We start from the raw sequence: 24,929 nt of genomic DNA, 5'->3' as shown, positions 1-24,929 counted from the left end.
GTAGAGTGAGAGATAAAGATATAAAGATAGGGGGATAAAGAGGTCTATGGAGGAATATGGAGAGATAAATAGATATATAGATGGTGAGATAGAGTGATAGAGATATAGAGATATAAGGAGACAGAGAGAGGGAGAGATGGAGAGAGATACACATATTGATATATAGATATATAGAGAGAACTAGAGAGAAAAATGGATATGAAGGGAGAGGGAGAGAAATATGGGGAGATAGAGGAAGAGATAGACATATATTGGAAGAGGATATATATATATATATAAGAAGAGAAAGGGAGAGAGGCAATGATAAAGAGATAGATAGTGGGATACAAAGGGAAGGAGGGAGCGAGAGATAGGGAGAAATAGAGGGAGAGAGAGGGAGAGATATAGATAGAGGGAAATATAAAGAAATGAAGAGGGATAGGGAGAGAGAGATGGAGATAGAGAGAGGGAGGGAAAAACAAGGAGTGTGTGTTTATGAGCTAGAGAGAGAGAATAAGTAGAGAAAGATATAAAAATAAAATTTTAAAGATAATTATGTTGGAATCCAAGAACACTGAGAGGGGTGGGGGGTGAATCAATGTTCTGCCAGTAATATAAGATTTTACCTTATTATAACATACACATATAAACCGGTAAATGAAGAAACATATAACATGAAGTAAATAAATTAGCCACATGCATGAACACCATAACACACTAAATTTATATGTGGAAAACCTCAAAGAGGAAAAACTACGGTGGGATTTGTGACCCATAATATCAATTCACTGGCCATATGAAAGATATTACATAGCATGGGGGTCTGCACATGCAGGAAGGCACACTACCTAGAGCACACTGCTCAACACAAAAGAGTCTCACTGACTACAAGCTTCTGCTAAGATAAAACAGTACTAGTGAACTCACAAAATGCATCTGCAATGCCAAAAAGAGTTTCGGTTAAAGCTCTGTTCCGTACCGGTTCATAAACCCTAAATCCTTCTACCGGTATCTCCTTTCCTCCAAGAATGCTTTACAAACCATCTACTGATCATAGTATGATATTACATTCACATACAAATGACCTTCATACATACCCTTCGCATTACACAATTCTACTACCTTGTCATATATCTTGTCCTATATTAAAATGACCTAACAGACTGACTTATATACCCTTTTACAAACAATATGCCTTATGTTGGCTTATAATAAATAAGATATTCAATGTTAGCCCTTATACAATAATTACAAAATGATTTTACAAATAAAACCTATTGGATCTAGACTGATGTCAACTTCACTGAAGTGTTGGATGCTGGTGTCGGTGTCAGTGATGACCTTGAATACTCAATGCCGGTATCCACCGGTGTATGCCTCCAAATGCCAGTATATGCCTTCAATAGAATCTTGTTGCCATCAATGACAACATATGATTCCAATGAGTGTCAATTGCCAACAATCTCCCCCTTTGGCATTGATGGCAACACTCATGTGAAAAATGGATTCCCTGCCGGTTCAATTGAAACATGAAACATGCTCCCCCTGAGCTGATTGACTTTGCCTCCCTTACGCATATTTTTCACATAATATACACTCCCCCTTTGGCATCAATGCCAAAGACCAGTGAAAGAATTGAAAGAATAATTACATATTACTTTACTGGAGTTTGACTAATCTCAAAATTTCCGGGTAAGCTTTCTCTAGCAACTGTACATAGGTATCCCAGCCGATTTTGTGTGTTCTAGATATGGATACAAGTCCACTCAGTAAATGTGCAAGTGTTTCTTTCTCAGTGACTTCTGTCGTTGTGGGCTTTGCAAGCATATCCATACATTCCTTCTTATGTACACCAAGTGAATCCAATCTTGGACTCACCAAACCTCTAAGACTCCTTGCTCTCCGAATGATCTTGTCTCTTTCTTTTTCAAAAGCAAAAACTTGGCTCTCCAAAGTCAAAATTTGTCCATCAATGGAAGTTGTGAGTGAAGTTAGTCCATCAAAAGAATTAGCAATATTAGCAATCTTTTCATGTAATTTATTTAACCTCTGATCTACATTTGTTGTAAGAATCTCTATATTACAACAGACCCTATAGATTTTAGTACACCGTTTCAAAGAATTTTCAATGAGTACAAGTTTCTCTTCAACCTTCCTCTTCTCTATTTCAATCATACATTCAAGAATCAATCTATGCAAAACTATTATTGATTGATCTATTATTCCTTTGTCTGCAGATCCTTCCTTTATTAGCTTTTGAGTAGGCATCATCATTGGCTCTATAGGACTCATCTCTGTAATTGATTTCTTCTCAACTTGAGAAGTGTCAATTGCCAAAAGTTTTGTTGGGTAATCAACTGCCGGTTCAATCTCCTTTTCCTTATCTTCCTTACCCTCTCCCGGTGAATCTCTTTTCTCCTCCTCTAATACACCAGTGGCTTCACCACTGGGTGTAGTATCAGTTACTGTCGGTGGAGTATTATCCACAATATTATGTGTAACCTGTACATTACCTATATTGCCTTTCTCAGACTATACAAATGTAGTCTTTGTCGGTTTAGTCTGTATACTCTCATCAGTTTTGGGTTTAACTGTCGGTTCACTCAAAATTTGAACTGAACTTCCCCAAATTCCTTTCCCTTTAGATTTGTCCGGAATGGTGGGCGCTGTTGCCTTAGCAAATTCTTCTTGAGAAGTGAGAAAATTAGGATTCTTTTGGAAGAATTTGGTCCAACCATCTCTGGTCTCATTTACTATCTCATTGACTCATCCCATCATTAGGCCTATTTGTCGGGTTTTTTTGCTAAAGACTGTTCTATTAGCAACATCTATACATCTTTTCATTTCCTCATTATTTATAGAGCCACACATTTTCAAAAGTTCAACTTCTTTGATTTTTCTGTCCCTCCTGATTGCATCTAACTTATTATCCAATGATAAGGGAATTTCCTTCAAAATCTCTACCAAAGCCTTCTTATATATGTCTAAATATAACAAAATTGCTTCTTCTATTTCATTTTTCTCATTATCATCTAAATCTTCATAAAAAATTGACACATTTTTCAATATTACATCTTTAGTTATCTCATCAATTAACTCAACACAAGTTATTTTACCAGATTCAGTTGCTTCGTCACTCTTTTTGTTCTTGTTGGGGGGTGTAGGAGCGGATGGAGTAGGCTGCCTCTTCTGAGTAGGTTTCCTTGCCGAAGGTGTGGGTGCAGATGTTACCTTTCTAACTACCTTCCTCCTTGGTTCCACCTTCTTCTCCTCTACCAGAGGCTTGTCAACTTTCTTCCTCTGTACCCTTCTGAATGCAAGAGGTTGTTTATCCTTTGGATCAGAGTCAAAAGTGATAGAAGAAATGAAAGTTTCAGGCCTCTTCACCTTAGGAGCACTTGCTACTGCTGGTTGATCTACTGGTTTAGATCCAGAACCTAGTTCTGTATCTATCCTGTGAATTACATCCCGAACAAATGCAAACATTTTGTCTATCTTCTTTTCTCTTCTTTTCTTATTGAAACCAATCTTAACCTCAAGATCCTTCTCCTCTGCAGTGCCAAAGTGTTCAACCTTATCATCCAAAGGAGCATCAATCAACATTTTAGCATATAGCTCCAAAATGATGTCATCTACTTCATAACCTAATTCAGTGACCCATATAGTTCTAGGTTCCACTTCTTGCATCAGTGTCTCATTTGTTTTTACCATAAAGCAAATATCAGTGGATTATTTCTCCACAATGTGTTTGGAAATTCTCTCCCTCAGTCTCATATTTTCCTGAAAAGTTTTGAAGTAGCACCAAAGCTTCTCATCCCTATTGTTACCAAGATCGATGATTGCTTGTTTGATCTGCATACCTACCGATATATCATGAGCCCAACGCTTCTTTCCCAAACCTGGTAGCTCATTCATGAAGTATAACATCAAATAGACAATAAGATTGCCAAACCTGAAAATTCCTTTCTTAACCCCTTTAATCTTGCCAAGATTAATCAATAACTCACTCCTTAACCATTCACACAAGTCATACTTTTCATTATTCTTTATCATTTGATATGCAACATGGATACAAGAACTAGCAACATAGTTTAATCAAATTGATTGAGTTACCTTGTAGCCGATGACCACACTGACAAATTTCACATATGTATCTTTGATGGTGCTGACCCTCATAGATCTTCCATCATGGATTGCGCCAGTGAGCTTCTCGACCGCAGTGTTGGAGATCTTCTTTCTTGGTTCCTGTCCAACTTTGGGTAAGCCCATGACCGCCTAAATAGCTTCTTTGGTGATCATGTGGGGCCAATCCAGCTAGATGAATTCATTATGGACCTTGCTCGGAACATATCTGATCACTTCATCCTTGAATTTTGGTATGTATAGGATTCCTATTAACCCTAGATCCTCAATGATTTGATATTCCGGTTTGATTGTTTCGGAGCTGCCTAGTATCACAGATTGATACAGCCCCTTGATTTCCTCAGTGCCTAAATCCTTCAATGTGTAGTGAATATAGGCCCTGAAATCTTCTACATACACCACGCCATCGGGTGTTGGCATATGTACACTCCAATGAGACATTGTATGTGATTGAAGGTTTTGTCATTGATGGCAACCTTGCAATCCTATGGCACCAGCAAGACATTATATCGGCAAAGCATTATTCAAACAAGACAGTGCACTGGCATCAGCAAGATCAATCTACACCGGCACCGGCACAGAAGATGTACACCGACACAGAAGAGAATATGTATAATGGCGCAGAGGCCGACAAGATTTTTGATATGTAATATTTTGTTTATTATTGTAAGCCGACTTGGCAAATTGTAAAATGACTCTTGTATATAAAAGAGATCATTGTAGTCATTTGTAGGATATGAATAGGAAGCAAAAAGAAAATTACAAGGCAAACCTAATGTGCGAATTGTAGGTCAAGGGTATATGTAAAGAACAGAGCAAGAACCGGTACTAAATTTGGCATTGAAGATGCTATTGTAAAGCAGTACAAATCATTGGATTTGCATAATCCTCATTGTAAGTCAGTGTGACTTCTTATTGAGCAGTGTGCTCTAGGCAGTTGGCCTTCCTACATGTGCTGGCCCCTATTGTAAGTAATATTCTCTTATTGGCCAGTAAGTGAATATTGTGGGTCACAAATCCCACCGAGGTTTTTCCCACACCGGGTTTCCTCGTTAAACATCTTGTGTTATGGTGTTCTTTTCATGTAGATGTTTTTGATTCTGTTATTTACATTAATTCTTGCATACCGGTATACTGTTACTTTATGTTTTGCATGTTCTATTTTAAGAAAATCTCATTATCGGTCAGATACTGATTCACCCCCCCCCCCTCAGTATCTGTGGGAACCCTAACAATTGGTATCAGAGCCTGGTCCTCTATTTTCAGAAGCCTAACAGCTTAAGGAAGATCTTGACACCGGTAAAGATGGAAAATCTGATGAAGCAACTTGAAGGAGCTCTTACTGACTATGATGCAGAGAAGTTGAAAAATATCAAATTAGAAGATGATTTACAAGCAGCTCAGGACATTATTCAGGCACTTCAAGAAAATCTTACTGTTACAAGAAATAAGAGAAGAGAACTTTGTGAAAAATTGCAAAATGAGAATGATGAAAAGGAATCACTAAATGATATGATAAGCAAATTGAAACAAGAGATCATGACAACAAAAAATGAAATGCAGGATATGACTATGAGATTTTGCAAAGAGATTGAGGACAGAATGAAGAATGAAGAAGAATTGACCAGGAGACTAAGTGATGCAGCAAATGAGAACACAAGACTTAGCTATGAAAATGACATGTTGAAAACAGATCTGATGCATACTCAGAATGACTTGAATGAACTAATGAGACAAAAAGAAATCTTGGAAAGGGAATTGGAAACTGCAAATCAACACAAAGAAAAATTCAAGAAAAGCTCAGAAGCACTTGGTACCTTATTGAAGAATCAAAAACCCAAAGGTGACACTTCTGGAATTGGATTTGAAGTTGGAGAAAGCTCCGGTACTGCAAATACCCAAGATCACAGCAAACCGATAAGACCTTCTAATACTTACAAATTCAATGGAAAATGCTTTAACTATAATAAATATGGTCATAGGGCAAATGAATGAAAACATCAATCCTCCCACCGGTCAATGCTCCAAATGCAACAAAATTGGTCATAACTCTGAAAATTGCAGAATGAATGTAAGATGTTATGTTTGTGGAAGATTTGGTCATTTATCAAATAAATGCAGAACACAAACCGGCATAGGTTATGGGAAAGCTATTCAAAAAAATAATGTAACTTGTTATGCATGTAACAAGATTGGTCATATTGCTAAATTTTGTAGAAGTAAAGGTACACCGGTAGACAACAAAAGTACTAGTTTGAAAGGTAAAGAAAAGGTTGAAAAGGTTAAGCAAGAATTCTCAAAGCAATGGATTAGAAAAGGTGATCTAAATATTGGGGATACTCCTCCACCGGTAGAACCAACAAATGCTCCACTGGCAGGACAATATGATGCTCCACCGGCAAGACAGAGCAATGCTCCACTGACAGGATGTTCTTCATCAAATTGAAGAAAATTATCTTGAGGGTTTGGCAATCTAATGACACATGTGCTATTATTCCCTTGGTTAGAGAAAAGAAGTTGAAAATCATTCATTACCAGTAAATAAAGTTGAGCTAATACATTACCGGCAAGCAATTAATGTGGTAGGTAGTAGAAAAGACTTTATAAAATAAGGTTTTGGCTCCATTTCACTTCACCGAACATTCAAACTTTTAGAGAGTGCGAAGATTTCCGAGCTAAGGCATTTTCGAGCAAAGAGGCAAAGCACTTCAGCAATCAATCCATTCAAAGGCAGAAAAAGGTATTTATCATCATGGCATCCTCCTCTTCACCCGAATTCATAGCAAACCCTATAGTAGTCGAGGTTATAAAACGCCCTAGGCCCGTGTTTGAGCTAGTTCCCGAGGTAGCTAAGAAAGATGACAATACAGGTGCTTTTTCCCAAATTCCAAAAGGTGTTGTTTATGCAGAAGACCCTAGAATGTATATTCATTGCAACATAGAGGAATTAGGAGATGAGGAAATCAAAAACATGTATAAGATTGTTATATGTGACAATTCCATAAATGTGAAACCTGAACATAAAGTTGTTGAAACCCTAGGATTCACTGAAATCCTCTGCATTCCTGAATTTCCCAAGGAAGTGATTAGGATAGTTTTAAGCAGGGTACATGGTTCATTCTTTTGGCTTGATTCAGTGCACAAAATTACAAAGGAAGCTGTGAAAGCAGTAATAGGGTTACCTTCCACTGGTAACAGACTTGACAAGACTAAGAAGGTCTCCAATAACCTAGTAACGAAGTTAACTGGTGCAACATCCGACAAGAGATCATTGAGGGTTAATGATGTAACTGATACAAATGTGAGATTCATTAGCATGATTTTAGGCTACAAAGCAACTCATGCTAATAGGCTTAACTCAGTTTCCAGTTTATGCATAAAGAGTGCTTATGACATGGTTAAGGACAATGTGAAAATTGATGTTTGCGAATGGTTAAAAGATGAATTGATTGATAACCTAGGCAAAATCAAGAAAGATATGAAAGGAACCTTTAGATTTGGAAATTTACTTGTATGCTTAATGCTACATATAACCAAACAGGCTCCTGGTATAGACAAAAAGGATTTTGGACTCGACATACCGGTAGGAAAACAATTATCAGACTTATTCAGCAACATGGGTGAAAACAAGGAAAAGAATATCAATGAGTATTTTCAAGCACTAAAGGTCAAAATGAATAAAAGAATCAGACTATCACAGGAAATTGTCAACAAATACAAGGATGATATATGTTTTGTAATAAAAAAGGATGAGATCTGGATGGAAGCAGTCATCCCAAGGACAATCTGGGTAACAGAGATGGGGTATGAAACAAATGACCACATAGTGGAAACTTATGCCAAAGCACTTCTGGAAGCCCCCAATGAACCAAAGGAAGAAGTATTTGGTAGTGCTGAGACCTTAGAAAGTCAAATTCAATCTAAGAAGAGAGTGAAAAAGGTTGAGGCATTTGTGAGAAAAGGATCCAGACAAGCAAAAGCCATAAAGGAAGATGTATTAAAGGAAACCGGCATAATTGAAGATGAGTTGGCAACCCAACAACTTGAAACTCATCTATCACCGGTAGGTACTTCCTCATAAGGAGATATGCCAGCAACTTTTAAAAGAGTTGTTAGGAAAAGAGACCCCTCACTGGTAACCACTCCTTCACCTAGAAGGACAAGACAAAAGCAACAAGCTGTGAGATCTCCAGTCAAAAAGGTCACACCTAGGAAGAAGATGACCCCCAAAAGGAAGAAAAAGACAAACACTGACTTGGCCCCTCTTGATATATTACTGAATGAGATCACAGAGGAAGGTAAATTGAAAAACATAGGGAAAATCTGTGACACCCTATCAGATGATGAGAAAGGACAAGTTGAGGAGAGTGTTATATTACACATGGACATGTATAAAAAGTTATTGTTGCAAGTCTTAAATGAAATTCCTAATGAACTATATAAAATACTTGAGGCCAGAAGGCAAGGAATAATTGAATTGGATAAGAAAATTAAAATAGAAAAACTACTTGCAGTATACTCGGTTAACTCACCTAAGGAAATTGATGATCTGATAGCTTAGGCCAATCAGACAGTTTTTTCCACTGCACACCGACAAATTTCACTGATGGCAGGTAGAGTTACAGAGGTTTCAAAGGAAACAGAAAATGGTTGGGATATATTCTTGGTTGAAAAAGAAAAACAAGAAGAATATAGGAATCCTAAGCCCATTCTGGTATATCAGAAGGACAAAGGGAAAGTTAAAGTTGGTGGACCACCAAGTATTAAGATTAGAGACAACTTACCCCCACCTCCTCTAAATACTCCACCGGTAAAAACAACAACTACTAAAGATCAACCGACATCTGAGAGTATGGATACAGAGGATAATAATCCTAATCCTGAAGTCCTATATACTGTGAATGTTGATACTTAGAAGATCAACTTAGTGGTAGATAAGGATACAACAGATAAATCAGGTATATCCAAAGAACCTCCGGTAACAGGAAACACAGAGCAACCGGCAGCAGATACAGAGAAGAAGATGGAATTTGAAACATAAACAAAGCTAAAGGCTCCAGAACAGATGCCACCGGTAAGAAATGATGCAGGAAAACCAGTGCTTAAAGAGATGGAGACACAAACAGACCTACCAGAGGTCAATACTAGCATGGTCACTTCCATCGACACTCAGTTTGTTGGGTCACCATCAAATGTGACTGAGGTATTACTTGAATCTATCAAGAAAATAACTGATTATAGCTCACAAGCTTATAAAGCAATAGATGATTCAATTCCATTTTTGAAATCAATAGCTCCTAATTGTAATATAAACAATAAAGATTCTTTAGGCCAGTTGGATACACTTTGTAAATATATTTCTGGAAATTTTGAGCAAACAAAGGTAGAAACTGTAAAGGAAATTGTAGAAAAAGAGAAACATAAATTCTTTGAGGAAGGAATAAAGAAGTGTAACAGGGAATTTGACACACTTCTACCAGAACTGTGCAATTTATTGAAAGAGTACAAAACTCTGTACAAAGACACCTGTAAGACAAACTTTTTGACCATAGATGTAGACAAAAAGATGAGCAAGGTACAGGAAGAGATCAATAAACTTGCAGATAATTTTGTTAACTCACCTGATACATTATCAGTTTTTGAGGAAAAGATAACAAATTTTGAGGAAGAAGTACTCAAATTGGAAAGAGAAAAAGAGAAAATAATAAACAAGGCAAAACTCTTGAGATCTAAACTAAGTCCAAGATTGGACTATTTAGCATCTCTGCGGAAGGAAATCTTAGAGGCACTAACACAGGGAAGCAAAACATCGGCAGAGCACTTGCAGTATCTCACCGATACAGTAAACAAAACTGAGACAACAATAAAAGACAGTAAGAAGTTTATGGATGACATAAACTTAATTTTGGGAGATCTTCTTCAGATAATAACTACCCAGCTACAAGGTTGAGGTTATGGATTGGTACAACTACAAACTCTACTAACCTTTGTCATTGATGCCAAAGGGGGAGTAGTAGGATGAGAAAATTCAAAAACATAGGGATCATATGCTCAGGGGGAGTTCTCACATTTTTGGTAACATTTTTGGTCTACACATTTTTGGATATCCTTTTGAAATTTCTCATGAGTGTTGCCATCAATGCCAAAGGGGGGTATTGTTGGCATATGGACACTCCAATGAGACATTGTATGTGATTGAAGGTTTTGTCATTGATGGCAACCTTGCAATCCTATGGCACCGACAAGACATTATACCGGCAAAGCATTATTCAAACAAGATAGTGTACCGACATCAGCAAGATCAATCTACACTAGCACCGGCACAGAAGATGTACACCGGCACAGAAGAGAACATGTATACCGGCACAGAGGCCGACAAGATTTTTGATATGTAATATTTTATTTATTATTGTAAGCCAACTTGGCAAGTTGTAAAATGACTCTTGTATATAAAAGAGACCATTGTAGTCATTTGTAGGATATGGATAGGAAGCAAAAAGAAAATTATAAGGCAGACCTAATGTGCGAATTGTAGGTCAAGGGTATATGTAAAGAACAGAGCAAGAACCGATACTGAATCTGGCATTGAAGATGCTATTGTAAAGCAATACAGATCATTGGATTTGCATAATCCTTATTGTAAGTCAGTGTGACTTCTTATTGAGCAGTGTGCTCTAGGCAGTTGCCCTTTCTGCATGTGCAGGCCCCTATTGTAAGTAATATTCTCTTATTGGCCAATAAGTGAATATTGTGGGTCACAAATCCCACCGAGGTTTTTCCCACACCGGGTTTCCTCGTTAAACATCTTGTGTTATGGTGTTCTTTTCATGTAGATGTTTTTGATTCTATTATTTACATTAATTCTTGCATACTGGTATACTGTTACTTTATGTTTTGCATGTTCTATTTTAAGAAAATCTCATTACCGGTTAGATACTGATTCACCCCTCCCCTCTCAGTATCTGTGGGAACCCTAACATTGGGAACCCTTGAAAACGCACTAGTAGAATCTTCCTTCATAGCAATTTGGGGAACTTCCTTGAAAATAGGCCTAAGCCTATCTTTGACCTCAACAACAGTGGGATTCACAATGAAAGTAGGAGCAGATGATGATCCAGATGCCATTTCAAAGAAATACCTGGAAAACAGTCATCGGTTGAAGGGTTTTGATTAATTCTTAGATGACTGCTGGAAATTCTTTGGAACGCCTTTGCTCACTCTTGATCGCCTCTAATTCGCCTTTGCTTCGCTCTAGTTTTCTCAAGTGTTGGGTGAGTGAGTCCATTTTCCCTTTTTATCAGCGAGTAAACCTTAATTCATGACTGTCATAAATTCTTAGCGATGTACCCTACCGGATGTCGGTTTCATAGTTTCATGCCGGATAAACCTCCATCTATGATTAATACCACTCTCCATATCTCTTCCAGATATCTTCCAGGGAATATGCAATATTTACAATGAATTTACCAACCCCTAAGGCGTATGCCTCAGTTACCAGTTGAATTTCCTGCCGGTGCAGGAATGCTCTATTCTACTGGTGGAGTTATAGGTGCAATTACCAGTGTAGTTGCATCTCCACTTGGTTCTTCAGATTTTATAACCCATCTCTTGGTGTGATCTTGTTGTATTCATCTACCTTCTACTTTCCTTTCTCATTTACTTTATCATTGCTAACCAGTGTAGACTTGCTTCTATAGTACTTAGCAATATGACCTATTTTGTTGCATGCATAACATGTAACATTGTTCTTTTGAATTGCTTTGACATATCCGGTGTCATTCCTTGGCCTACATTGATTAGCCAAATGACCAAACTTTCCACATGCATGAAATTTAACATTCATTTTGCAATCTTCTGACTTATGACCATTTTTCTTGTAATTTGTACATTGACCAAGAACTGAATTGTAGTTTTGATTTTCTCTATTTCTACATTGTCTAGCTCTATGCCCAAATTTATTACAAACAAAACATCTACCATTGAATTTGTAAGAATTATATTGCCTTACCAGTTTCTTCTGGTCTGATGAGTTCTGCATACCGATTGTTTGATCTTCATTTGCAATACCAGAGCTTTCACCTTGTACAAATCCAAGTCCTCTAGAATATTCACTTTGCCTTTGTCTTTTCAATAAATCATCCAACTATGCAACACTAATCCTGAATTTTTCTTTATACTCACTTGCAGTAGTTAGATCATCTCTCAGAGTAGTTATTTGTCTTTCAAGCTCTTGTTCATTATTCTGGGAGTGTACCAAATCATTTCTCAACAGATTATTCTCATGAGTCAATCTACCACATTCATCAAATTTGTTCTTAAGAGATATATCAAGATTTTCTTCCTTCTTCTTTCTATCCTCAATATCTTTTGATAACCTCATAGTCAGGTCTTGCATTTCATTCTTCATGAGCATGTTAGCTTGACTCAGCTTCTGACATTGTTCTTTAAGTGCATTTTTCTCTTCATCATCCTGGTTTTGCAAAAGTTCCTTTCTCTTAACTTGAGTTGATGATAACCTTTCTTGCAGAACAAGAATGAATTCATTAGCAAATTTCAATTCATAATGTAGTTTTAAGTTCTTCATCCTTTCAACATCATAATCCTCAAGTGCCATCTCAAGTTGCTTCTCCATAGCCATGTTCAATGATTCCAGTTTTAGGATCTTCCTCGAGTTGTTAAACTTCTTCCGAGGTACCAGGCTCTGATACCAATTGTTGGAATCCAAGAACACTGAGAGGGGGGGGGGGGGGGGTGAATCAATGTTCTGCCGATAATATAAGATTTTAACTTATTATAACATACACATATAAACCGGTAAATGAAGAAACATATAACATGAAGTAAATAAACCAACCACATGAATGAACACCATAACACATTGAATTTATACGTGGAAAACCTCAAAGAGGAAAAACCACGGTGGGATTTGTGACCCACAATATCAATTCACTGGCCATATGAAATATATTACATAGCATGGGGGCTTGCACATGTAGGAAGGCACACTGCCTAGAGCACAATGCTCAACACAAAAGAGTCTCACTGACTACAAGCTTCTGCTAAGATAAAATAGTACTGGTGAACTCACAAAATGCATCTACAATGCCAAAAAGAGTTTCGATTAAAGCTCTGTTCCGTACCAGTTCATAAACCTTGAATCCTTCTACTGGTATTTCCTTTCCTCCAAGAATGCTTTACAAACCATCTACTGATCATAGTATGATATTACATTTGCATACAAATGACCTTCATACATATCCTTCGCACTACACAGTTCTACTACCTTGTCATATATCTTGTCCTATATTAAAATGACCTAACAGACTAACTTATATACCCTTTACAAACAATATGCCTTATGTCGGCTTACAATACAAAATATATTCAATGTCGACCCTTATACAATAATTACAAAATGATTTTACAAATAAAACCTATTGGATCCAAATTGATGTCGGTTTCACTGAAGTGTTGGATGTCAGTGTCGGTGTCGGTGATGACCCTGAATACTCAATGTCGGTATCCATCGGTGTATGCCTCCAAATGTTGGTATATGCCTTCAATATAGTCTTGTTTCCATCAATGACAACATATGGTTCCAATGAGTGTCAACTGCCAACAAATTATTCTACAATAAATGAAAAATTAATAAGACAAATGTATAAATTAAATTAATTCTATTATATGTTAAAATTATTATGTGTAACTTGATAAAACAAAAATAATTAAAATTAAATTTTAACTTAATGTAAATTAAACCTTAAAAGAAGAAGATGATGATTAGAATATTTTAATAAAAAATAAGATAGAATATCCTAATAAAAGAAGATTAAATTAAAATATATTCTTATCAAAAGAAGATAGAAACAAAATATAGATTTCTAATTCAAAAAATAAGTATTCTACAATAATTAAAATTTTAATAAGACAAATAACTATAAATTAAATGAATTCTAATTGTTTTGAATTATTATTTGTAATTTCATTAAAAACATAAATAATAAAAATAAAAATTTCACTTAATGAAAAAAATTTCATTTAAAAAAGTAGAAAAAATAGCTAATTCTTTCTTTTTAAATAATTTTGCGTTTTCACTTTTGAAACTTTAAAAAAATATGGAATATTCAAATAAAAGAAGATACCATTAAAAGATATTATTATTAAAAGCAAAAAATAGTAGATTTTTCTTTTGTACACATTCTTTTTCTAATTAATTATTTAAAATATATATTTTTTAGTTTTTAATCATATTTAAAAAAATTAATATTAATGTAAACATACAATTGAGATCAATTCAATTGTCTTGCATCCTTCTAGTCAATTTGAACCATTGATTTCAATAAGTAAGTTGAAAACTTCATATAGGGTATGCCTTCGACATAATTAATATTTCATTTATCATAACCACAACTTGTCCATGATTATCTAAGTTAATTGATGATTGTGTGTATCCATCTTATTGGATTGGCCAAGATTAACAATTACTATTATTAGTACTTGTGGTAGGCTAGTACTATTGCATTCAATTAACCCTAGTTAATCGATTTATTTTTTGATCGGTAATACATGTTGATTTTTATTATATCATGAAATAAAGCACCACCCACTAAAACCCCCAAATCACCTAGCAGAACCAGAATCAAAAACAAAAAACCACCCTTCAGCCCAACATCCCACACCCAAGTAACAATTATCGAGCACAAAAAAATCTCTTTACATCATTTTCATTATCAAAATTCGTTGGCAATTCAAAAAATAATAGACAAAAGTATAAGAGTTCTGAACTAATAACTAAACTATGCATATGTCAAACAAAAAATAGGGGTACCCGAGCCTCATCCTGATCATGGGCAAGATTCCTCCTCCTCCTTCACCACCACTACATGCGAATCTCCACCTGTACCTTCCATCGCCACTCCACCATTACTTGGAATCACTACTAGACATGCATTTCTCGCCGCCATATCCTTAGACATATGCCTAGTTCATGACCTCAACCTCCGTCCATACATATCAACATCCTCTGCTTCCCCTCGTGCCTGTCGGATGATCTCTTCCAACTTTAAGATTTGGACATACAACTTCAATGCCTCCCATCCACGCGTCGCTGTCTCCCAGAACCGAGCCTTCACTTCTTCTCTTCTCCCTAGGAAGGGGATGCATCTACATTTATTTTTGAGTTCAACCTAGTCAACTGGAATACCTTCTGTTATATTGAAACCCCGCCCCGACACTGCCCACTCAAGCAACGAATCCATATTCTACAGATAATCCTCCAACACAATTGCCCGCATAACCTTTCTAACTTCCTCACATGGGATGCCCAATTCTAACCCCCACGCCATAATGAGTGAATAAACATCCACCCTTGAGCAGTATCTATGGTCGATAATCGCCACCTCATCTCCCAGCACTAGCTGTACGAGTTTCAGAAACAAGGGCTCCTTAGACTTGAACATATTCTGCAATCTTCTCTCTGGGATCGGCCCCAAAAAGCTGGCATCAATTTGTTGGATTTAAGCGTGAAATTAGACTCCATTACATCTGCCACTTGCAAAACCACCTTCCTTTGTCACAAAAAACTCTCTCAACCTCCAGCAATCATTAATCATCCACACTAGCTAGGCGTTCATTCTCAAACTTTCCATAAATGCATCCCCCTCAACCACTCCAAAATACATCTACATTAATTGCCAACGTTAGAGAAAATCGCCTAGGTTCGCGCACAAGGGGTGGGAAATTAATCTCGCTCACTTCAACCGGGTGGCTGTACTAAACAAGATCTGTCATTAAAATCATGCCAATGAAATATGTCATCATCCTTGTCCCACCACTTCGTCATGCCTTTTTCTAGCTCACATGCCACGTTGGATAAAGCATCCGCTAACACATTGCCACCTCTCCTGATATGAGTAATACAAAAATCTTGAAATTTTTGTAACTTCAACACAATCAAGGCTATGAGTTTATTTAATCTCCAGCTTGTTGTTACCCCTTTCATCTTTGCATTCACTATAACCTTTGAATCTCCTTCAAGGTGAACCTTCAAGATCTTCATATTAACTGCCAGCTCCACTGCTAATAAAGTGGCCTGCGCTTCAACCTCATTATTGGTTCCATCTTGTAGTCTCTTCGTACCCTTAAAAAGGATCATCCCACTATCATCATGAGCAACACAACCCACCCCTGAGATGCCCATATTTCCCCTAGAAGCCCCATCAAAATTTATTTTAATCCACCCTTGCTCCGGCTTACTCCACAATTCCTCCTCCTTTCTCTGTTCTTCGACTGAAGGATGAACCCTTGGAAACCCATGAACGGGTCCAATTAATCGATTTTTTGCACCAATCAAAAGTGATTATTATTTTTATTTTCAAAATAAACATGATTTTTATAAAGTTGAGATTTATATTTTTAAACTATAAATTATTTATATGCAATATGATTGGATGAATTTTTTGGGTGTTATAGGAGGAAATTTATAGGAATGATAGATTTTATAGGCCTTTTTTTAGATTTCTTTATATTTAAAAAGTAAATGTCTATTTTAACTATTTTATATTTTATATTCTTTATTGATAATCTTGTAAATAAAGTGATCTCTCTCTCTCTCTCTCTCTCTCTCTCTCTCTCTCTCTCTCTCTCTCTCTCTCTCTCTCTCTCTCTCTCTCTCTATATATATATATATATATAAATTTTGTATTTTTATTTTTGAAAATATAAGTAATCAAATCAATTAACTATTGTATAGGGATTTGATTCACACGATTTATATTAAATAAAAATAAAAACAAAAAAAACCAAGTATGTATCTTTTATAATTATAATTTTGTATATATTTTTTTGGAAATCATTCTACTTTTTTATTAATACTTTTTGAAAATCATAATTTTCTTTTTAATCATTTTAATATATACGATATTATTTTATAACATTTAATCATAAATTTAAATATTTTTCATTTAGCTATTAAAAAATACCTATTTTCATTTTATTATTTATATTATATAATTTAATAATTATTAACAATTATTTTATTAAGATCAATTATAATTAATATTACATAAATGTAATTAAAATAATATATAATTTTAAACTCATAATTAATAATTAAGTTTAAGATGGGGATGACCCCATAATGTAGTGGTTAGTTGCGAGCCTCCTACATGGGAGGTCTTGGGTTTGACTCTACTCGACTAATTCTTAGCTCCAGGGAAAAGCTAAAAAATACTGCTTCGGCTGTGACATAAAAAATAATAATAATTAAATTTAAGATTAATTTTATTATTATAATAATTAGGATTATATTCTTAAGAAAAATGTATATTTTCAATATAATGTTTATATTATATATATTTTTGATGGGTAATATAGTATTTTTTTTTGATCGGTAATGGGCCGAAGCCAATAAGATGTACATACCCTACCCCCTTCAAGATTTGAACTTATGATCTATTTCAAGAGTACAAGTTTTCCACTACTAGGCCAACTCAGGCTGTACGGGTAATATAGTATTATTATTAATATTTAAATTTCAGATTTTATAGAGTATTCACAAGTCTATAACTGTAAAATTCAAAGGACTACAAACCCTAACTACCCCTCCATACACTTGGCCATTTATACAAAAATACAAAATATTAACAAAATTGGACACACACATACACACATATACAAACAATAAAAACCTGCATAGTATCCATAAAAAATGCCTATTTCCCTTACAAACAATTTTTTTGCTGCCCTGAGGGGTCTGTTGACCCAATAATCTTCAAGTTTGAACTTTGCACGAGCTTTCCCTTTCTGCCCCTTTGTCATGCCAACACCATCTAATTCCAATGTTTGTTCACGAAGATAATCTTTCAAAGCCTCTAGCCAATATGAGGTTCAACTTTCCTTTTATCCATATCACTTGACTCACTCCACTAAATGAAAGGTTGAAGCAATGAATTTTGATCTCCAATTTTCAACTAGTCGCCCTCCGGTGCCATGAGACCTTCACCCAAACATGCCCACTCCACAATAAACTTCAAACCAAAAGTCCACTCGTCATCCACACATTCCTTTAGGACCCACTTAACATCCTCCTTGCTTCCTAACTCCAACCCCCACGCCACAAGCAGTGAGATGATATTAATATTAGTTCGATATCAATGCTCTATTCTCATAAATTCTTCCCCAAACAAGATGTCCAAAATCTATACAAATAGAGGATCATCATGCTTGGAAATGCTCTATAGTCTCTTCTCTGAAATTTGACCCAAAAATGCCAAATTTGTCTCCATCCAGCAACTCTTCGCCACCAACCCTATGCATGCCACCTTACACCAATTTCAAATAGTTGTGCAATAAAAATGGCCAAAATGCCCGTCCCATCTCATTTAAACTACATACCTTTCCATTATGGTTGTTGCAGCTGGTGGCATACAACCCATCACTATTAATCAAGTTGGATCTCTCAGAGATCCTCCCAACAAAATTTGTTTTACTTTGATAACCTCTCCGCCACTATATTTCCATTTCTCAACACACGAGTAATTTTAGAATCCTTGAAATTAAATTTTCTCTTATAATTTTAACATATGTATTTAATTTCCACATTGGAAATTCACCCTAGCTAATGGTATTAATAACAATTAGAGAATCACCCTCCAAATGCAATCGTGATACTGATAATTTCTTGGCCATCTTGACTGCTAATAAATCCGCTTGCATTTTGACTTTATTGTTTATACCTTCCTTCAATCTTTTAGCTCCAATTGCCAAAATATTTATGTTCCAATCACTTGCCACAAAGCCTATACCTAAAGGGCCCAAATTACCTCTTAACACTCGTCAAAGTTCCTTCCCCTCGAAATCCAAATCAACCTCGAGAAATCCATTAAAGACCAATATTTATAATATATTATAATTATTAATATTATTTTATTGAAGTAAAGATATAATTGATATTATATAAATATAATTAAAATAATATATTTTAAAATAATAAAATTAAAAATTATAACAAATATTTTTATTACAATACTATAAAGACACTTATTTGTAATTATTTTCATTACAAAGAGAGTGCCTAGTGCCCATGTAAAGATTTCAGTTAAACGATTCTCCCTAGATTGCAAAACCAGAATTATCCAGCACCCAAATCTAAAACGTTGTTTCTTCGTATTCATGGATTGAGTTGAGGATAACCCGCGAAGGCAATGGCGGCATCGCTTTCATTCACCTCTTATTTCCCAAATCAATTTCATACCCAAAAAATTGCAGCCTCCTTTCAATCCACATGCATTTCTCCTACCAAATTTCTTAACGTAAAATTGAACATCCGATGTTCACCACGTCGGAGGTTCGATTTCTCGATACAGGAAAAACCCCGAAAAGTCATTTGTGCGAATGCCAACAACAAGAATTCAATACCCATCCCAGATCGATTACTCGCAGCAGTTGGCTACTTTCTGCCCTTCTTCGACGGAGTACAATACGGTCGTTTTTTCTTGATAGATTTCCCTTCTGCACAGCTTCTTCTCCAACCCCTTTCCCCAGCCATTAGGGTTTACAAAAGCTACCCATATGCAAGTATTCTCGTGCTTATTATACTCTATTTTTATGTTGTGCCAAACCCTAACATAAGGCGTTATGTTAGATTTAATGTCATGCAAGCAGTTGCCTTGGATGTTCTGCTTACTGTTGCTGATATTGTGGATCATGCTTTTGAGCCACAGAACGGGATTGGCCTCAGCTTGTTGACGAGTTTTGATACTACTGTTTTCCTCTTCCTTCTAACTTGCCTCGTTTACGGTTCGACCTCTTGCCTTATGGGCCAGGTTGCTAGATTGCCTCTTGTTGCAGACGCAGCAGAGACACAGGTATTTTGAATTTTTATCGTAAGAGGATTTTATTTTAAATCGTTTTTTTGGAAATTGAATGTATGTATTATGCTCGGCGAATATGCATAGCGTGAGGATGTTGGAGGTGTTGAAATGGTTTCTGGTTCAGTGGGAAATGAAGAACATTATTCAGAGTCTCTTTGAAAATTCTGTTCATTTTTGAAACGGTAATTTATTTTTTTCCAGTGTGAAATAAGGATTTTGGTGTCTTTATGGAAATTCAGTTGAATGGGTATAATAATTTGGGGTTTTTCGCAAAAATGTTTTTCTCTCTGCGACGTAATCGAATTGTAATCAGGCATCCAATTTTATGCTGTGTTGTATCGATGTTTGTGAGCTAATTGATTTGGATGGCTTTTGCCGTTCGTTTTTAGCTCTCTTCTCCTGGAGCACATTTGTTTTAATTAGGGTAAAATGTACACTTGTTATTTTAGTTTTGACAATTAGATGCATGTTCTACTGGGGCTTGCTCCTTCATATTATATGCATGGTGCGCGACGTATTTGTAGATCCTAATGCTCTGCTTAATAAAGGCCAGGATTCTGAATCTAAATGATGCGATTATTTCGCTATCATCCAGTTACCTGAACACTCAATTCAAGGATGTGTTACCTGCCTCATGCTCATACCCACATCGTATCTTGTGGTGACTATATTGGAAGGTTATCTAGGTGCATCTTTATTCATGTGTTCATGTAAGGTATTCAAATTGAAATATCCATCCTCGACTCCATATACATATGCTCCAAGGAATGGCATTAGCAGAGCCCTTCTCAGCAGGAGCTGCCAAAATTTCCAATTTTTTTTGATGTTTGCTGTGATGGCATGCATATGTCCACGTTGACGGTGCTGGAGGGCATACCTGAAATAATGATAGGCAAGCATATTTTTTTATAGGCCGGTTCTAAAAAACGATGCTCATTGCCAACCACTCTGAGGGGCATTTTGAAGAGGCAGAAGGATCCTTCTCTTTGTTAACATTCTGCATGAGCTTTTTAAGAGGATGACTGTTGTCCTGGAGGGTCTACTCGAGATTGGTTTACTCTCGTGCTCATAAGTCTAGGTTATGACAGATCTTGGCCATTTGGATAACATACTTGGGACTGAAATTGGTATGGCCAAGTTGTCGGGATATTGAGGAAGAGTCTTCTGAAAATGTCTGGCCAAGGAAGTATCAGTCTATACAGAAGCCATGAAGGCAGGAAGATTGCAAAAAATGAGTGGCTGCAAGATTGCATCATGGAAAGGTCAGACAATGGATAAGTTGATGTGATTAAGATCAAATTAGTAAAAGCAGGGGAATTGCATTTTATTGAGAAGGGAAGGGCAATTTTGTGGATTGGGCAGAAAGTAGGGGTTTTGGATATCCTTCAATGGTGAAAAATGAGTAAAATCAGAAAGATGTTGGCAAAGATTAATTTGATCTCACATTCTGCTGCAGGAAGAGGTCGTAACATGTATAACAATAGGGACAGCCTGGATCTTTTCTTCGAGTTTCATTTGCACGAAAGGCACTTTTGAGATGGCAATTAGCCTCATGACTCAGATCAGTGAGGATGTAGATTCATGGCAACCAGAGCAGCTAACAAAGTCTCATCTTCATATTAATCATACGCTTGAGTGTGCATGAGTTTGAATTTGGTATTGTTGAGGGGATATCTACTTTTGTACTGAGTAGAAGGTATCATCTCTAGTTTGCTTGTTCACTAGTAATTTTTGTTGGTTCCTGTGTTTATATCTTATTTAGTCTGTTATGACTGTTTGCTGTTTGTATTAGTCTTAGTAACCATCTGAGGTTTTTGGTCTATAAGGTTTTGTATGAAGTCACCATATGCTGGCCTGTACTTTGTGTTTGTGAAATTTTGAATTATGATTAACGTAAACTGAATAAATCTTTACTGAACAATATATTTCACTTAAATTTACCTTCACATGAGTAGGTTATACACACTGAGTTTTCTGTGATTTATTTTCACTGGTTTTTAGTAAAGACAATACGGTTGATTTCCCTACAAGTGATTCACTTCACAAGGAAATAAGTGTTCTTTGATGATATTGAATGGATTCTTTTCATTCATTTGAGTTTAATACCAAATTGCAGATTGATCCATTTAGCAGAATGATCATTGATGTGAAGTTATTCTAGGTTTCTGTTCACAATCTCATGTCTAATTTAATGCTCTCTGTATCTTGCTAAAGAAGGAATTTATCTATATAGTTGGGTCACAGATTGAGCTTACAGAAATATATGAATATTTAATTTGTCTAATAAGATCAACTTTTGTATTTAATGACATAAGCTGTACGGTTTACTCATACATAGAATATCTGGAATAGCGTGAATGTATATCCTTTTATAAAGTCCCCTTTTGTACTTGATGATGTAAGAATTCACTAAATGGAGCTGAAAGAATCGTGTTGATTAGATTAAACCTTATGATTTCAGTCAATTCAATGGATTAGTCACAAAGGACAACAGGGAAGGTGATTTAGCATCCAATTGTAAAGGTCAAGGCAGATTAGAAGATGGTTTGAGATTCCAATAATGGCAGAATGACATATGCCAACTGGAGCAACCTTTGAAGTTTTCATCCTTCATGAAAAGTGATCTTACTTTTGATTCTAAACAATAATGTTAGTGACAGGCCACTCTGCTTACATTTAATGTCAAGTGTATTGGACTTGAACAGAAAATCTGGTAAACATGTGGAGTTGTTCAAATTTGGATTCATGTACTAGGAACATAGTGAGCCATATTTCAAATAATTACTCGAAGATAGTGAGTCATATGTCTCTAACACAAGTTTCCTGACTAAGTGGATCCTATGCAGTATTTTGTAGCTAAATATTAGTTCTTAGCTTTTTCCTAATTGTGATGAAAATTGTCTAGGAACTAAGGTTATGGCTGGATGATATCGGCAAATGGGAGTAAGGCTATGGCTGAATAATTTCGACAAATCATTGCTGCAAAGCTACTTCTGTGTCATCTCCGAAAGTATAATGTCTGTAGAAACTTGTGATTTTCACATTTTAGACAGATCTTGTCACTTCTTGGACTGCAAATGTGTCAGTAATTAGTGACTAATTACCAATCATTGCAATAGTCTTCAAATTTAGGTCAAAACTTGAGAGGTGTACTAATAACTTTTAACATGAAGTAGAAGATCTCTTTGTTCGTACCAAAAGATTCACTCGATACCAAAAAAAAAAAGGAAAAAGAAAATTTCCTCTACCATTGAGGTCAGTTGAAATCTAGGGAGTATTTTTCATAGCTTGATTTCTATTTCATATTTTGTTTTCTACTAAATAAATGTGTTATCTTTATGGACATATCAATTATACTCAATCATTGTGACAGAGAGAAATGTTGCTGATATGTATTAAATTACTATTAATGCATACTTTGGTTTCTAGTTTCATCTATCTTGATCTCCAAGAAGCTGACTCGAACATTTCCAGGTTTTGTAAAAGCTTCACACAGAGCCTTATTTCTTTTGAGCTTTATGCCCTTATCATTTGATGGCTTGGCTGAATAGAATTTTTTTGAAATATCCTCTAACTTTACTGTCTTTCCTATGATACTTTTGAATTTCACTTATTTGTGTCTGAAACTTATGATTGAATCTTACATGACATTTTTAACAACTGGTATTATATTTAGCAACAATCAAATAGATACTCCCAGATCCTGCTTACATGGTAAAGTGAATAGGATTTTATGTTGTATATCAAGGCAGTTTTGCTTCAATAAACTTCATTCGCATGGCCCAACATAAAGAACAATAGTCCTCCATTGCAACTATTCATTGTTACATACCGTTTCAAGAATGATTATTTGGCCCTTCATGTTTCTGTTTCTTAAATATATTTGCATGTTTATTTGGGTTCCATGCAAATGTTATTCTAGCCTGTTTGAACTTCTATTTCTCAATGGTTTACTTAATCGATGACCCTTTTTGATAAGAAACAGCTGGAGAAATGGATAGCTGTCCACTGTGGTTCATGCAGTCATCATCAAACATTGATCTATTTTCTATCCAATTGGAGGCATTGTCTTAGGATACCTTAGTTTTGTAGAGGAGAAAAGCGCATACTTAGCACTTCTCCCAACTTGTTTTACACATACTTTTATCTGTTTTTTCATTTTGGTCGGAATTGTGGATATGATCAATGTAGGCACAATTTTGTCCACCTAATTCATATTCTCGTTTCACTTTCTTTGAGCTGGCTTTTGTCCAAAATTGGATTGTTGCTTGTTGGCTTGCCTGCGTAATCTTTCATCTTGTTTTCCTGTTTTCCCACATGATTTGTCCACCTAAATCGTATTCCTGTTTCACTTTCTTTGAGCTGATTATCATTCAAAATTGGGCTGCTGCCTGCTAGCGTGCTGGCAAAATCTTTTGAATTGACACCTAAGATTGCATATTTAGAGGCAAGGAAGTCCTAGGCATCTGATAGAAGCCGTTGAGCATTGTAGAGCAATCTAATAGCATCATGAGCATTTAAGTGAGAGTTATAATAGTTTCTGCAATGTATAACACTTAAATCCTAGCAAAGCAAGCACGTAATAATAGTTTCTGCAATGTATAACACTTCAATCCTAGCAAAGCAAGCACCTAAAGCTGCTGCAATTTTTGCAAATTTTACACGCTTCAATCCTAGCAAAGCAAGCTCCTCAAGGTTTTTTTTAACTAGGTGTTAGCTACAGGTAAACTATCTTTCAAATGTGCAAAAGATTTGGGAGTAGGTGACCGATTGGTCAGGATTAAATTGGGAAAATATTGAAATCTAATTTTCAAAATTTTCTATGTTTTAGTAAATTGCAATTTTGAGGGTCTTCGATGTTTCCGAAATTTGGTTCTAGATTATTTGAATACCTTTCCAACGCATCAAACGGTTTGTAATTCGGAGCTAGGATGA

The 24,929-nt window shown here is 35.8% G+C and overlaps 1 protein-coding gene across 5 annotated transcripts in view; it reads left to right on the top strand.

Moving 5' to 3' along the window:
* The first annotated feature begins 19,199 nt into the window (after positions 1-19,199).
* Positions 19,200-24,929, top strand: part of LOC131070786 (protein TIC 20-v, chloroplastic) — a 30,522-nt gene continuing 24,792 nt past the window's right edge. The window contains exons 1-2 of one of the 5 annotated variants that reach the window (XM_059216987.1): positions 19,200-19,988; positions 22,900-23,204. In XM_059216987.1, the coding sequence (XP_059072970.1) occupies positions 19,326-19,988; positions 22,900-22,941 (705 nt within the window). In that variant the 5' untranslated portion in view covers positions 19,200-19,325 and the 3' untranslated portion in view covers positions 22,942-23,204. Of the gene's footprint in view, positions 19,989-20,542; positions 21,247-22,699; positions 22,727-22,899; positions 23,205-24,929 lie in introns of those variants that run through there. The other 4 variants (XM_059216988.1, XM_059216986.1, XM_058006436.2 and 1 more) reach the window with 4 other exon arrangements.

The sequence above is a fragment of the Cryptomeria japonica genome, chromosome 3 (assembly GCF_030272615.1).
Source record: "Cryptomeria japonica chromosome 3, Sugi_1.0, whole genome shotgun sequence".
In the NCBI taxonomy this organism is placed as follows: domain Eukaryota; kingdom Viridiplantae; phylum Streptophyta; class Pinopsida; order Cupressales; family Cupressaceae; genus Cryptomeria; species Cryptomeria japonica.
This window is presented reverse-complemented; position numbering and strand designations above follow the sequence as displayed.